This window comes from Bubalus kerabau, chromosome 5 (genome assembly GCF_029407905.1).
Source record: "Bubalus kerabau isolate K-KA32 ecotype Philippines breed swamp buffalo chromosome 5, PCC_UOA_SB_1v2, whole genome shotgun sequence".
Taxonomy (NCBI): Eukaryota; Metazoa; Chordata; class Mammalia; order Artiodactyla; family Bovidae; genus Bubalus; species Bubalus kerabau.
The window spans coordinates 66383518-66399496 of NC_073628.1; the positions used below are offsets into that span (position 1 = coordinate 66383518).

Consider the following 15979-nt stretch of genomic DNA (forward strand, 5'->3'; position numbering starts at 1 on the left):
AACTCTGAGAAATGAGAACAGTAAGTAATATTTATTTGTGGAAGTATGCGGTTTCTAATCTTAAATCTATTTTAGCTTGTTCTACACTAAATCACACTGGAAAATACCAACCGAATAAAGTCTATACTTTTAGCAGTTCTGAAAAAGTCGGAACTCTTTCTTTTTGTTACTATAATCTGGCTTCTTCTATTAAAGGTCAAAAGTTATAGACAACATGCTTAGCAAGGGGTAATTATTTTTTACCAAGAAAATATATTTTCAGATGTTTGCAGAAATGGGGCTTTTAAAACCTATCCTTAGTTCCTTGTGCATTGGTTGATACTTTCTGTTCCACCAAAATTTAAGAGTTGTTAATATTCACTCATTTATTCATTCATTCATTTGACAATGATTCACACAGCTGGCATTGTGTGCCTGGCAAGGTGCTAGGTGTTGGGATTCAGCAGTGAGCAGAAAAAGACATGGAGACCTTGAATCGTGACATCCGCAATCCAGGGGGAAAAGAGAATTATTATCGTACAAATAAATGAGAATTCTATTAAGCGTGCTAAATTAGAGAAGCTGGTGAGAAAGTCTAAAAGGGGATCTGACCCAGGTAAGGAGGTCAGGGAAGGTTTCCCTGAGAACACGACAACTACACTGATCTGTAAATGATGTGCTTAGTCGCTCAGTATGTCCGACTCTTTCCGACCCCATGGACTATAGCCACCAGGCTTCTCCAGACAAGAATACTGGAGTGGGTTACCATGTCCTCCTCCAGGAGGTCTTCCCAACCCAGGGATCGAACCCAGGTTTCCCGCATTGCTGGCAGATTCTTTACCATCTGAGCCACCAAGGAAACCTGAGAGGGGATCTGACCCAGGTGAGGAGGTCAGGGAAGGCTTCCCTGAGGAGGTTACAATTGCACTGATCTGTAAATGATGAGGAAGAGCTAAAATTGCATTCCATGCAGCGGGCCTATGATGGGCAAAGGCCCTGTGGGAGCAGTGGGCCTGGCAACCATGGCGGAGTGGAAGTAGGTTGGTGAGGCTTGCAGAGAGAGCTGGGGTACTCGTGGTGGAGACAGGATGGAGTGGAAGAAGGCGTCAAGCCCACGCAGGTGTTAGACCATTTTAGGGATGCCTTTGTCCTGATTGTTTGGGAAAACTGTCAAGGGTTTATAAGCAGCGGGAGATAAGATCAGGTTTCTGTGTTGAGAGGATCCCTAGCGTTCAAAGCAGGGAACACACTGGAGGGGGGAAAAAGTGAGTGAGGGCAGATGATTTGAGACTAGTGCAGTTGCTTGAGCGGATGGTGGTTTCTGAAATCCGGGTGGCAACAGAAAGCAGGCTGGAGAGAGACTTGGAGTGAAACAGCACTTGGTGACCAACTGGATACATGGTGTGACTACTGGGTTTCTCCGCTGGCCAAAACGTTTCCAAATTAGGCTTGTGCAGACCTGACTTATTTATTCTCCAAAGAAATCTCTCTTTCAGTGAGCCTCAGAATTTTTATTCTATCACTATTTACGGAGCACGTTATGCATCTGGTTGCTGGTGACACAGGAGTGGACCAGTTCGTCTCTTATGGATATAGTGCCTATTGCTTCTGGTAAGGCTGATGAAGGTGAAGATCAGTGCAAGCAAAATAAAAACAATAAACTATGGCAGGTCAATTTTTCTTCTAGGAAATCAGAATAAATGTCTTTTTAAAAAAATGCTTTACACTTTCTAAAGCCTCTTACTACCTCACAGGAACCAGTGGGACAGACAGGAAGGTGTAATTTGAGGAGCCAGTACAGATGGACACTCCTAAGGTCACAGAGGTGTGAGAAATCAGTACATGGACTCAGTTTTTCCAAGATGAGGGTTTGTCCTCCTTTTCAAAATGAAGACCATCATCAAGGTTGAAAAGGCAGCCTGCCAGAGAACAGTACTCCTTTCTAAATAGTCTTATTTTGAAAAAATAAGACTCATGGCCTCTCAACCACGGAAAGAAAGAGCATACTTCTAAATGAAGTCCTAGCCACAAAAGCGTGTTTCCCGCCTTCATTATTAGCTGTAATAACATAGCCAGAGTCTTTACTGGCCAAATGAAGGCAGGTGAATCAGGGAAATTCTGACTTTGTACTGATTCATCATGGAAGTGAACAGTTTCAGGTATGGATCTTGGAAGCTCTTGTATAGACCCTGTGGGGAGAACTTGGAACCAAGGGAAATAAAAAGGCAGGCCTACTTTCGTCTTAGGTTGGATGGCATCACCGACTTGATGGACATGAGTTTGAGCAAGCTCTGGGAGATGGTGAAGCACAGGGAAGCCTGGCGTGCTGCAGTCCATGGGGTCGCAAAGAGTCAGACAACACTGAGTGACTGACAACAACTTTCATCTTTATTTGGCATTATTTGAGTGCTTAGTTATGTGAAAAATTTTGGTGCTTTGTCTCTGTTACATCAGTTTACTTCTCATATTTAGCTGTTCTATACTCATGAAGGGATTTAAAGCAATGTTCTTATATTTTCAACAAGCTTGATTTTTACATGACTTTAAGAAGGTTGATCCCAGGGTGATGGTCTGACCTCCTGTGACCTACCAAAGCATTAGAGATGGGAGCAGCATCTTCCCAGCAGCTATGATTTCTCAATTCTAAGGACAGTCAATTGTGACAGAACAGGCCCATCAACTGGTATCTCTTCTCTCCTAGAGGAGATTCTTGTTTCTGCCGAATTATGAAAAAACATCCCAACACACATCTGGACCAAATATTCAATAACATTATTTATCAAAATAAATTTATTAAAAGTATTCAAAGACCACTTCAAAGTTTAGCTGCCATCAGGACAGTTTTGGCACTCATAATGGACATTGTCATTTTCTACACAAAAGCACTCATTCTCGTACAGACACCAATTGACAGTTCAAACACAATCGTTTCAGTTTTAGAGTTATGTGAGACAACAGTACTGATGATCTGCAGACATAGGAACTTCAGTACCCTTGCACATAGTAAACATATATTACCTAGAACTAAAGAAACTACAGCTAAAACCACTATGTGGTAACAAGGACTGATTTAGGGAAAGATGTACAGCCACCTAGCTGAGGCCACATAATCCCAGACCTATTGATTGTAAATGCTTCTGGACCAATAGTGTTGCATCGTTATCTTTCAGTCTCAAGCTCCTGCTTTTCCAGCATGAGACACACCACATTTAGCCCACACTCTCTCTCTGTGCTCCATCAGTTACGGAAGCTGCCCCAGTACCAGCTTCTCCTATGTGGCGACCGGCTTCCTGATTCACTACCCAGCTCTGAATCAATAGTTCTGAGTGATGTTTCCTGAACACCCAGGCTGAATTCAAGGTCAGTCTTTTCGGCAGGTGACAGCCTTTCCCCTTAGGAAAAAAATGAAAAGTCCTCCATTTCTGGGCTCCCGCTTTCATCTCATGTAGCATGGGGTTCTGTGGTGATCTGCGGCTTTTTACACAAGTCCTGGTAGAATTCTGACTCCAAGAAACGCGGATAAGAGTTGTTCTCCATCAAGCTGTACACCCTTTTCTGGGCAGTTGTGAAGCAGCCACTGGTAGCCTCCTGTATGTTTTGGGCAATCAGAGTTTTGGTTTGAAAGTCTATGTTGATCTGAAATAAAACAAAGTTTTATTCCATATTAAGAGTTAGAAATTGAAATATATGTAGTATTTGAAAACAAACAAAAAAAACACCCAAACTATAATGTGTGGCCAGTGTTGCCAGCTAAGTCAGTGAAGAAATGTAATTAACCTCACTGAGAGCCAGAAGTAGGGGAAAAACAGCCTACTCACCCACCCCCCTTTAATTTGAGGTCTCTTTAAATTCTTTTCACTTTGGTGCTGAGGATGTTTAAAATATGCTGAAACAAAGAACTTTTCTCCCCCTTTACCTCTTTTGGAGCTTCTTTTTCTATGAAGTCAGTATATATTTTCTTTGCTTTTGAGGACAGCTTTTGGGGTGACTTGGTTTTTTTGAAGTCTTCACAGGCCAGCCAGAATTCAATATTTTCTTCACAGAATTCAGATTTTAAAAAAGCCCTGAATGCAGCAAGACCATCTGGGGGAGGGAAGGAAGAAAGCATGCAGAAATTGCATTGAGTGTCCAAATAATCCCTTATGTGTTTTCCTAGAACTCCCACTCTCCTGGCCCCATATTTTATTATTTGCCAGATGGAAGCAATTTTCTTGAGTTTACTCAAACCTGTAATCGTCAAAATTTCGCTCTTTAAAGACTAAGACACCAGTCAGCAAAATGTATAAGTTGGCACACTACTACAAAAATATAAACACTTAGCTTTGCTGTTAACACAACTGATAGGGGAGCTCTAAGTTCTTTGGGAATGAAGCCTCTTGAAAACATTGTTTGCAATGGAAAAGCTGACTCAACCTTAACAGACAGCAACTGCCATTACAATCTGGGGTTATTTCCCCCCACTCCCCACCTAATGTGAAAAAGCCATGCATTTCCCTGCTTAATCACTGGGAAATAAAGGAGAAAAATAGGCCCCATGGTACAGGGATTATAAAGTCAAACTCTCCTTGGACAAGCTGCTCTTGCTGTGTGAACACAACCATACCATACTCTCCTGATACTTGAAATGGATCAAATTCAAGAGGTTAACTTACATTTACTGGCTAGCAGCTCATCAAATGCTTCTGACCACAGCTGGGCTTCCTCGGGAGAAGGCCTGCAAAAGAAGGTCTGCACATCAGCTCCTGATAGCCAGAGGTTCCCTCTTCAGCTCAGCAGTGAGCTGTGCATATTGGCAAGTACAAGATTTTCAACTTACTTGATGAAGGTTTGCTGTTTGCTTTTCTTGCCAGTTTTGGGCTTCCCAGGAGAGGAGGAATTTTGCAAGAAGTAGCTCAAACGGTTCTTCCAATCTTTTAATCTACAAAAGAAATAAAAAGATACTCACTTAGCAGCAACACTTGAAACTGCCATTGCTGCTGAAGGCATTTTTACCAAATAAAGTCGCCCCCAGTAGCTACAGACAAGCCAAATAAGACAAAACAACTTCTCCAGTCAGTCTTACTCCTTTAATCCAGCATCTAAGTACTCAACACACTAGTTTCATCCACTCATCTGAACATAATTATTAGTTTTATAAGTAAGGATAGGACGACCTACAATTATAGGGTATTTTAATGAATTTAGTTTGCATAGTTCAAAGGTAGATGCTATTTCTGGCCCACAAAAGGCAGCCAGTTTTTCTGCAACGGTTAATTACAATTCTGAGACATTTCACACTTGAGGAAGCCCACGGTGGACCTGCCCTGAGCCAGCCCATGCTCCTTTCCCTTCTACTCTCAGAGCAGGAGGCTCGGGACCACCCGAGAAGCTGTGCACAATGAGGTGTGTGTGCGCGAGATTGACCGCCCCCTCCCCCAACTTCAGCACTCATTTTAAGAAGGTGATGCAGAACAATTATTTGTTCCACACTCTTGAGTGGGTGAGACTTGCTATTCAATTAAAAAAAAAATTAAAAGTATATTTAGAATCAGCAAAAATATCTCCATCCTAGCAGTCGTGTAAGCAGATCAGAATGTACAGTGCCTCTCACGAAGGCTGGGGGCGCGTGGCCGCAGGATTCTCCGGTCATTTTCGATGCAGGGAGACAAAAAGCCAACCCGCATCTATCTTCGCCCCTGCATCAAGAATTTTCTGCAGTTTCTAAACTCTACCCGAGTCCTTCAATAAATACCTACACCACACAGATTTAAACGTAACTTAACAAATTAACCTTTTCCACACACACACACACACACACACACACAGAGTTTTCTTTTTTTCCTGCAGAGATGCAGGCAGGCTACCCAGTTCCCATGCCAAAGTCCAGCGCGAGTGTACCGCATTTGCAGCCGCCAGGGACAACTGGGTCCGTAGGGGCGGCCAGTCAGGGAGGAAGAAAGCCGCACTCACAGGGTTCGCTTCATCTTCTCTCGCTTCTCCTCGTTCTTGGGGCCGGTGCCAGCGCCTTTGTCCATGGGTCCGCACTCGTGCTGGACAGCCAGGAACAGAGCACTTTGCATTATCTACCTCCAGCTGGGAACGCTGTTATAGGGGGGCCGGGCTGCCGGCGCCCGTATTTATAGAATAGGTGGCGGCGCGGAGGCGGGGTCTCATGGCGCCGGTCCCGCCCCCGGCGGGCGCCGATTGGCCGATGGCGGCCGCGGGCCGCGCTGTCACGGGCGCCGCAGAAGGGTCTGGAAACCCGGGTCCCGCTGACGTCCGCTGCCCGGGCGTCGTGCGCAGTCGGGCAGGACGCCCGCTGGTGTGGGGGTCAGAGAAAATTCCCTTTTGAACGGTCGCAGGCGACCTTTGCCCAGTCGTGGCGGCCGGCCGTGAGGTCGCAGGGCCGTGGCGGGCAGGGAGCCAGGTTGGCTGCAGGCACGGTGGGGGCGCTCGCTCCCCGCCTTTTCCCTGTCTCGTTCCCTCCCCCGCGCTCCAGGGCTCCTGACCCCAAAGGGAGCCGTGATTCCCAGCAGGTAAAGATTGTTTATTGGGAAGCCGAATGCAGTAACCTTATTTTGAATTAGGTTTAAAAGGGGATATGTTTTTGGAGCTCAAGTCCTCGCTCCGCGCCTCCTTTCTTGATCTGGGAACTGACCCTCACCTGTTCTTCTTTGAGACGCCTTTTAATTTGGGGAAGGAAACAGAATGGGAGGAACAGTGACAGTCCCGGGGGCAGTGGTGTGATCTGCTCTGCAGCGTGCCCGAGCATCTTGGAGCATTGTGGGGGAATGCACATTGGGCAGGGAAGGAAGAGGAGAAAGTGCTTTAACTGGGCGTGCGGTTTTGATTACCAGCAGGCTCGTGGCTGGGTCGGTCCGTGGGGTTGCAGACTATTTCTCAGGAGTCCTTGGCCGCCTCCCTTTCCAGAACAGAAAAAGAAATCACAGCTCTTCGTAACAAGGAAACACCACGAGCTCGCAGCTATCGTGCGCCAGAATCATTTTAGTGTAAAAGAGCAAGCATGCAGGATTTCCTCCTGAGTCACTCTTAGTTGGCTTAGAATTTGCGAGAACACTTTAATTGGCAAAAAAGAGAGATGGGGGTGGAGGGACGGAGGCGTTCACCTTTGTCTTTGAGGCGTTTGTCTTTGAAAAAGCTTAATGTCTTGATTCTTCAGAAATCATCTTGCTGTAGCAGGATTTAAGTGGTTTGATTGGTAAGGGTAAGTAGATAACTGCCACTCCAAAATGACTTGATTTCAGATTTCAGATACCATTATTAGAATTGTACAGTGGAATAGTAGGCAGATTAACAGCAAGGTTTTTGTTGTTCTGTCCCTAAGTCATTTCTGACTGCAGTCCCATGGGCGGCAACTTGCCAGGCTTCCCTGTTCTTTATATCCTGGTGTTTGCTCAAAGTCATGTCCATTGAGTCGGTGATGCCAGCTAATCATCTCTCTGTCACCCTCTTCTCCTCCTGCCCTCAATCTTTCCCAGCATCAGAGTCTTTCCCAGTCAGACTGCTCCTCGCATCAGCTGGCCAAAGTATTGGAGCTTCAGCTTCAGCATCAGTCCTTCCAATGAATATTGAGGGTTCATTTCCTTAAGGATTGACTGGTTTGATCGCTTTGTGGGAGACTCTCAAGAGTCTTCTGCAGTGTAACAATTTGAAAGCAGCAATTCTTTGGTGCTCAGCCATTATGGTCTAACTCTCACATTCATACATGACTATTGGAAAAATCATAGCTTTGACTATAGGGACCTTTGTCAGCAAAGCGATGTCTCTGCTTTTTTCATACAGGTAGCATGCATGCTCTTTACTTTGTATTAGAGCTGTTAAAAGAAAATTGGAACTAATTTACCATATTCTTATGATGAGCTGCCAGTAGTTGGAGCTCCAAGTTTGACTTGGGGAGTAAAACCTACAGTTATTACTAAAGAGAACAGTTGTGTACTCAGTAACGGACAGGAAAAATCATTTAGATTTCAGTAATAAATATTTGAAAGCAAGTTTGTGAAATGTAAGAATATAATTTTTCTCAAGCATATGCTCTTGATCTCTAAAAGAACTTTACATGATATTTCCTACAACTATTTTCACCTTCTGATGATTAAGTACTTATTTGTTAAATATGTGTAATATTTATTTATTTATTTATACTAGCTTTTCTTGCTAGTATAAACCTCAATATATTTTTCACTTAGAATTTTAGATGGTAGAACTCACTCATAGTGGAAAAAACAGGAGTTCTGACTAAGAGGCAGCAAGAAGAGTCAGTCTTGTGTCAGGATACCTAGTTAGAGTCTTGGCTTCACCAGTAAATACTAAGTAACTATTGGGACAGTCCCATCCCACCTCCTAAGCACCAGTGTCTCATCTCTAGTAAGAGTAATGTATCTTTCTCATCAACCTCATTGGATATTATGTGAATCTTCATGAAAGGCCTTTATAAATTTTAAAGTACTATACAAAAGTTTGTCTTTCTTAATTTGCATATGTGGGGCAAAGGAAATATCTGAAGCATAGTTATTCCAGGTAGAAAAATCATTAAAAGATTAATTCAGAGTTAAGTTATCGATGTTACTGTTAAAATTCAAGATAATGTCACAGCTTTGTAGAATATTGGACTCATGATACATAATGTTCTCTGGGTAAAAAACCGAATAAAAAAATAAGTAAACTGGTATTTGAACTTTTCAGAAATCCTTGTCAGAAAAGTTCACGGCCATAAATGTATATGTATACATGTAAGTAACTGCTTGAAATATAGACCATTCTAGATGTTTCTTGTAAGTGTTTAATGTAGCTATTTGCTTTTTTTGCAAACCATTTCCGATTGACAGCTGGTATTAAGGTAGGCAGACCAGTACATTTAAAATGAAAGCTACAGTCTTTAATGACTTCCCTTTGTTTTTTTGGTTGCAGCTGGCTTTTAGGTAAATGGAATTGCTTAATATTAAGATGACACATATTTTCCATTCTGTGGTGGAAGAAGAAACCCTGCAATAGGATGTAAATACTGCACAGCAAAACTATAGCTTGAGATTGCCCTGCTGAGCTGGACATACCTTTTCCTGTCAGCCCTACCATGCCCTCTACTGGAGAGGCTGTCTGCTGAGCACATTGGTGGTGGAAGCTTGCAGGGTGGTTCTGGAACTTTTGTAGCCAAAAAAATTTAAGTTACTGAGGAGGGCAAACAAAAAAGACTAGTTTCTAGTAACACGAAAGGGAGAATAATGAAAAGCAAAAGTGTCCTCTGCCACATACACTCTTCTCCTCCGACTGTATGACATTATTAATAAAAACTATTATTAGTATCTAAAAATATTTATACATGATAACTTTCATACTTAAGCTTTAGAAATTTAGGAAGCAAGATATATACGTTAAAAGACACCAGAGAATCATTTTGTGTATTCCTGTGCTTTACTTTTTTGGTCAGTAAGATATCTCAGTTTCTAAATTTATAAAAGTTGCAAACCTGTTGCATATGTCATGAATTTTTAAATTGGTGAGAAATTTAAAAAAAGGAAAAAATTAGGAAATTAAGCACCATGTGGCAAAGGGTGTGATGAGTAATTGGAAACTTTTAATATCATAATTGTTGAGGTATTTGAGGAAGTGTGACACCTGTCTTGACATTTTTGTCTATCTTTGTCCTCCCCCACCTTTTGGGTACTATTTAACCTTAATTGGTGAAATATTCTTTAAACAGACTGAACATATGACCCCACAATGAATGAACTTATGACCCAACAGGATTCTGTACTCTACTCTTCATTCCTAATATCTGACATTTAAAAAACTCATAATTGCTCTATTTCTTAGAATGTAATTTGCATACCCAGGAGCTAAAAAGAGAGAAAGTCATTGTTTTTGTCTGGGATGAATCAAGAGTTTCAACCAAATACTTGACATGTATTATAGAGGAGTTAATGATTTTACTTCAGTTCAGTTCAGTTCAGTCGCTCAGTTGTGTCCCTGTCCATCACCAACTCCCGGAGTTCACTCAAACTCACGTCCATCGAGTCAGTGATGCCATCCAGCCATCTCATCCTCTTGCACTGATAATTCCAGCAAGAGCATTTCCATAGCTCTGCCTTGAATTCACACATAGTATGAGGTCTGTCATACTCCAAATGTAGGCACGGCCTACTTAAATTTAATAATTCTCCCTTACCAAGTAAAGCATTGGATTCTCTTTGGAAACCAACAACAGGAGCATCACATTTTTTTCTTCCCAAATAAAAAATCCTAAATGTATCAATGTATTGAAATACCTCTGGTAGGTTCCTGTAGTTAAAGGACACTGAGGGTGAAGTCTAGGTTTGGGGATTATTTCCAGTATCTGCCTGTTGCTGCTCTGTTCCAGTGACCCAGGACTGCACAGAATCTCAGGGGAGAGTAGTCAATTAGAAATAAGTCACATAGATGGCATTTTGTCCCTCAGGTTAGGAGTTTCTTTGTTGACACTTGTTCTCCTGGGATTTTAATTTCTGTGCACAGAATTCTGTCAAATCATTAAAATGCCAAGTGTCTATTGATTACTGTTTTGAAATCCTGAGATAGTGGCATCATAATCTACAAGATTTCAAAGTTCTATATGCTATCAGTCACAGAGAATCTTTTTTTTTTTTAAGTTTGAAGAAAGACTGCTTTTCATCTAATAAATGAGGAATCCATTTGCATTGGTATTTCCAGTTGACTGATTGTTCCTATAAAGAGAGTAGTACTCCATTTCAGACACTGATTTTTAAAGATATTTGATTCATGGACTACTTCACAAAACCCTAAAACTTTGTGAATTTTCTCTCCCAAACATGTTTTTTTTTTTTAAACAAAAAAATTCCAAAATCTTAACCAAATTAATTGGTAAAATAATAACACTTTCAAGGAGATACCCGTGGGCCTGATCCAACTGCCATGTTATAAATATTTGAGTCCTGAATGCTGAGCTAGCATCCTTAGCTTGAAAAGACAAAATAATTTTGTCTTTATTTTCATAAATTATCCTTAGGAGAGCAGGACAGATGGAGGGTTTGTCCTTAACTGGGATACTTGCTTTTAGTTCCTAGTTCCTGGCATTATGTTAGCTGGGACCCCAGAGAAATTGCTTAGCCTTCTTGTGCCTAGGCTTCAAATCTTCAAGGTGGAAGTAATTATATAAGCTTTCCTTTGTGAGGAACTGGAAAAAAAAAAAACACCACCACCATTTTGGGGAATGCCCTGAGTGTCTGGTTGATGATAATGCACAGGCCTGGTGTTCAGCAAAACTTTACCGCAGGACTGCTTTCTTCCATGTGACTTTTTTGCTTTTTGTTGTTGCTTTCCTAGTGCCCATTATTTACTGCTGCTGCCCCTAAGGTGGTGGGTCTTCCAACCAGGGGTGTGTGTGTGTGTGTGTGTGTGTGTGTGTGTGTGTGTGAGTTGCTCAGTCATGTCCAACTCTTTGCGACACCATGAACTGTAGTCAGGCTTCTCTGTCCATGGAATTCTCCAGGCAAGAATACTGGAGTGGATTGCCATTCCCCTCTCCAGACATCTTCCCAACCGAGGGATCGAACCCTGGTCTCCATCCAGGTAAAAAGGTTGAATCAGAAGGCCCTGAGTGTGTCTGCCAGTCCAAGGAACACCAGGACAAGCTCTGTCTTGCTTCTGCGGAGGATGCACCATATTAAGGATGAGGGTGGCCAGTGGAGGGTTCTTCTGTCCGTGGTGCTGACCTGGGGAGGCTGCATCTGCTCTCCGCCAGGTGCTGGCCCCTGGCCTCTGGGCCGTCACTACCAGATACTGCTGCTTTCTGGGGGAGGGGGGTCTGTTCATCCACTGGGTGCCCTGGTAGCCCCTTTTACTTTTCCAGATGCCCCATAGGGAATATCAGGGACGTAAGGTTACTTTTAGAAATGTTTTAAGTTTTTCCTGAAAAATGGTTTGAAAATGTCTAGGTCTTCCACATGCTAACATTTCTATATATTGATATTTTGAAAGAATTCTCCACTATCTTCACAGGGTGAAATCTCCCTGCATTAGATGTTTGGTGAAAATTCATTTCTTTTTCTCAGTGCAGTATAGGAAGTATGTTAAGTTGTCTCTAGTGGTTCTGCCTGTTCCTTTCTAAGTACATTCCTTAGGCCCCATACCACCCCCCACCCCACCCTCTACACCCCCCCCAGGCCCCCGCCACACACCTGCCCTGTTTTTCTGATCATTGTGAGGCTTTCTTCTTTGGAGACTTAATAGACTTGCAGTGCTTCAGTTATTCTCTTTCTTTCAGTTAATGCAGTGTGCATTTGGTTTCATAATCTTTAATAAGAGTTTTAAAATGAATTTTAAAATAAACCCAGCATAGGTGAACATAGTCCCCTGGCTTCACCAAGCCTAAATCAGTTGTATTTAACCAAGCAGAGTGAGTCAGTTTCATCAAAACAGCTTTGAGTTCATCTTATTAGAAGTTTTATTTTCCTATGTGTGTCTGTACCTGGTTTCAAGGCTCCACATCCATGTTGCCTTCTTCATGAGCTGCAGACTGACCTCTCATCTTGAGTAATAATCTGACTTGCATAATCATTTAGAACTTGTTCCAGATGCAGTAGAGTTTTCTTTTTTTTAAAACTTTTTTTGCTGATAAATAAATTGGCTCACTTTTCCTCTCTGTTCTTTAGCTTCTTGTGAAATCAGTTTATACTTACCCAAAGATGGGACTTTTCGTCTGAAGCATCTTTCTAGTGCTGTCTGAAGTTGTTCTTTGCTTTTCTGGTGTACTTTAATGGCTGTTTGCTTGTAGTTACTTGAATTGGATGGGTTTCAGTGAATCTTTCAAAGACTTAATATTTCTTGTAATGTCATCTTGTTCCAAACATTTAGATTTCTCTTTGCTAAGTCCTTTTGTAAAGGCCTATATTTTAATTCTAAGCAAGGAGTTGAAGATTTCCAGCTCTTTATTCTCCAGTATTCTCCAGGCAAGAATACTGAGTGGGTTGCCATTCCCTTCTCTAGGGTATCTTCCTGACCCTGGGATTGAATCTGGGTCTCCCACATTGCAGGCAAATTCTTTACCATCTGAGCCCCCAAGGAAGTGGGTCTTTATTTATGGCTTCCAGTTTTTCTGTTGCTAGTAGTTTCCTCTTGAGTCTGGCCTCTATTAAAGTTGATTAAGATCCTGTAAAAATTAGGTTAAACTTGCCAAATTTTTTATGTCTTTCCTCCAGAAAGGCAGAAACTTCAATAGCTAGCTCTCTGTCTTGTGTGAAGAAGGCTTTTAATTATTAGAAATCTGACTATGACTGTAAATAACACCATCTCCCACAGTAATCCATGGGCTCTGGCTCTGTTTTAATGTTCTTTAGGAGAGTGACTACTGGCTGGTACAGCATGTCCAGAACCAGGGCCACACAGAGCAGCATGGTCGTGAGCAGACCCCCAAGGACCGCCTCAGCTGTTCTGAACCAATGCAGGTTGCCAGGACGCGGATGGCTTCATAGACCAAACAACACTAGTGAGCATCTTCATGAGCCAGCCCATGCCTGGTAAGTAGGGTAGACCTCAGTGCAGGTGGAGGAGGGGCACAAATATAATAAATTATAGGCTAATGCTCCTTTTCCTCTTGATTGGTTTTTTATTCTTTGTTCCTGGAGGTCTTATTTTACCCATACATGTCACAGAAACCTTCCTGTTCTCAGAGCCTCTCTGTGTCTGGATGGCCTCGAATGTATGTGGGAGAGGATGGGGGACAGATTATGGAGGATCCTGCAAAGGCTTAAGCTTTACCGATTTCACCTTTGAAAAATAAGAAATAAATCATTGGAATTTTAAAAAGTGTTCAGCCCTCAAAAATGTGCAATCCAAGTATGAGCAAAGAAAACATTTTTTAAAACTCTTCTTGCGTGTGGCAAAATGTGTATGATACAGAAGCCCTTCAGGGTGCTTCTGTTCAGAATCATCGTCTCTGGAGCTGTTGGATGTTGGCTGCAGCTTTTCCTCACAGGGGCTGGCCCTTAGGCAGTGGGGCATCCAAGTTTGTCTGGCTCACTTAACAGCTCAGTCTTCTTGACAGTGAGTCTGCAAGATGGTGGGGAGTTCACTGGCTCTGGCTGGGGATCTCAGCTGACTGGGCTGATTCATTCATGTGTCTTGGAGTAGACTGGAGATGCGTCAGTCTGGACTCGGTGAAGCTGGGTGGCTCTGCAGGTCTTGGCTGTGTTTCTCATGAGTCTTGAGCTCAGGTAGGAGGGCAACAGATAGTGGTTTATGCAGTTCAGTGCTTGGCTCTGCCCATCAAATCTCTCATCTTTGTCTTGTAATCTGCGGTAAAGCCTGGTCTTTCCTTCCCATGGTAATGGCAGAGCACGAGACAGCCATTGGAGAGCAGTTATCCAATTTGCATTTTAAAAAACTCACCCTGATTATGAGATGTCCACATCTCATTTTTCTCTTGAAGTCATGATCCCGAGGGAGACTGTAGGTCTTCTGGAGTTGGGATGTGGAGTTGGAGTCTGCTTCTTCTCTTGGCATGGATTGGTTCACAGGTCACTGTGAAGTTGGGACACATGAGCTGGCAGAGATGAATGCTTTCTGCAGTGGACAGCAGTACAGAGATGGCTAAACGGGCATTCCTAAAGCTCTGCACTCTGCCGACCAGATGAAGAGAGACCCCTCACAGCACACACTGAGGGAAACAACAATGGCTTGGGAGTCCAGGACGCTGCTTCAGCAGGACCCTGTGCTGAGTAACTGCAGGATTCCTGGACAGTGTCTCCATATTTGCAGGTCCCCATCGCCTCTCTGAAGAACAGGATATGTGTGAATAAAATCCATATTCTGAATCTGGTGGGGCTCACACTCATGTGAAAAGTTCATCTTTGGCAGGACTCAGACAGTTTTTTCCCAGTAGCGCTCACTTTTTAACATCTGTTGTAGAGTCTTTTGAAAGAATAAATCAGCGTGAACAACATGAATGTCGGGGTGCAAGGACCAATGCTCTGAGTCATTCCTCAGCTGTCTCTCCGAAAGGTGATAAACTTCTAATTCCTGTTCTGAAGCAGCTGTCTGCAAGTTGGAGTTGGAGAATTTCAGTCAACTTGACATTTTGTTCCTTATCTTCTTTCTACCTCTGTGAGATCCTGGCTGTCTGCCCCTTGGGGAACATGATGATCCCTTGGACTGGTGGATGACTGGAGCAAACCTGAGGGGCTTCTCGAAGAAGCCGTCTCTGCTTTCTGAAGCTAATGCCATGGAGGAGTATCTCCCTTCCTTTTAAATATTAAATATTTAAGTTTTGCCATATATAAATAGACTTTATTAACAGACTGCCTTTTGATATTGAAGATTAAAGTGCTTATGAAGTTTGTGGAAGTGTGTGAGTTCACTGGGACGGTGGAGAAGAGGGTAGGTGGCGGTGGCTATCAGGTGTTAGAAAGCTTAGCAAACATACAAGTTTAAGGTGGTCAGGAGAACTTTCTTCATGGGTCTCCCAGATCTAAGCCAGGGAACTTTTATCAGTTCAGTTCAGTCACTCAGTTGTGTCTGCCTCTTTGCGACCCCATGTACTACAGCACACCAGGCCTCCCTGTCCATCATCAACTCCCGGAACTTACTCAAATTCATGTCCATTGAATGGTGATGCCATCCAACCACCTCATCCTCTGTCGTCCCCTTCTCCTCCTGCCTTCAATCTTTCCCAGCATCAGGGTCTTTTCCAATGAGTCAGTTCTTCACATCAGGTGGACAAAGTATTGGAGTTTCAGCTTCAGCATCAGTCTTTCCAGTGAATATTCAGGACTGATTTCCTTTAGCATTGACTGGTTTGATCTCCTTGCAGTCCAAGGGATTCTCAAGAATCTTCTCCAACACCACAGTTCAAAAGCATCAATTCTTCAGCGCTCAGCTTTCTTTATAGTCCAACTCTCACATCCATACATGACTACTGGAAAAACCATAGCTTTGACCAGACGGACCTTTGTTGGTAAAGTAATGTCTCTGCTTTTTTAGGGATATCAAGTGGGCCTCTGTTTGGGAAGAG

General features: G+C 42.9%; 1 protein-coding gene across 1 annotated transcript; it reads right to left on the reverse strand.

Annotated features, from left to right (window-relative positions):
• Window positions 1-2751: 2751 nt before the first annotated feature.
• RGS2 (regulator of G protein signaling 2) lies at window positions 2752-15508 on the reverse strand. Its single transcript, XM_055581841.1, has 6 exons — window positions 15498-15508; window positions 5929-6067; window positions 4796-4897; window positions 4632-4693; window positions 3896-4062; window positions 2752-3615 (listed from the first exon to the last, which is right to left on the reverse strand). Exons 2-6 carry the CDS (start codon window positions 6036-6038, stop codon window positions 3421-3423), a joined length of 636 nt encoding a protein of 211 aa, XP_055437816.1. The 5' UTR covers window positions 6039-6067; window positions 15498-15508; the 3' UTR covers window positions 2752-3420.
• Window positions 15509-15979: the final 471 nt, after the last annotated feature.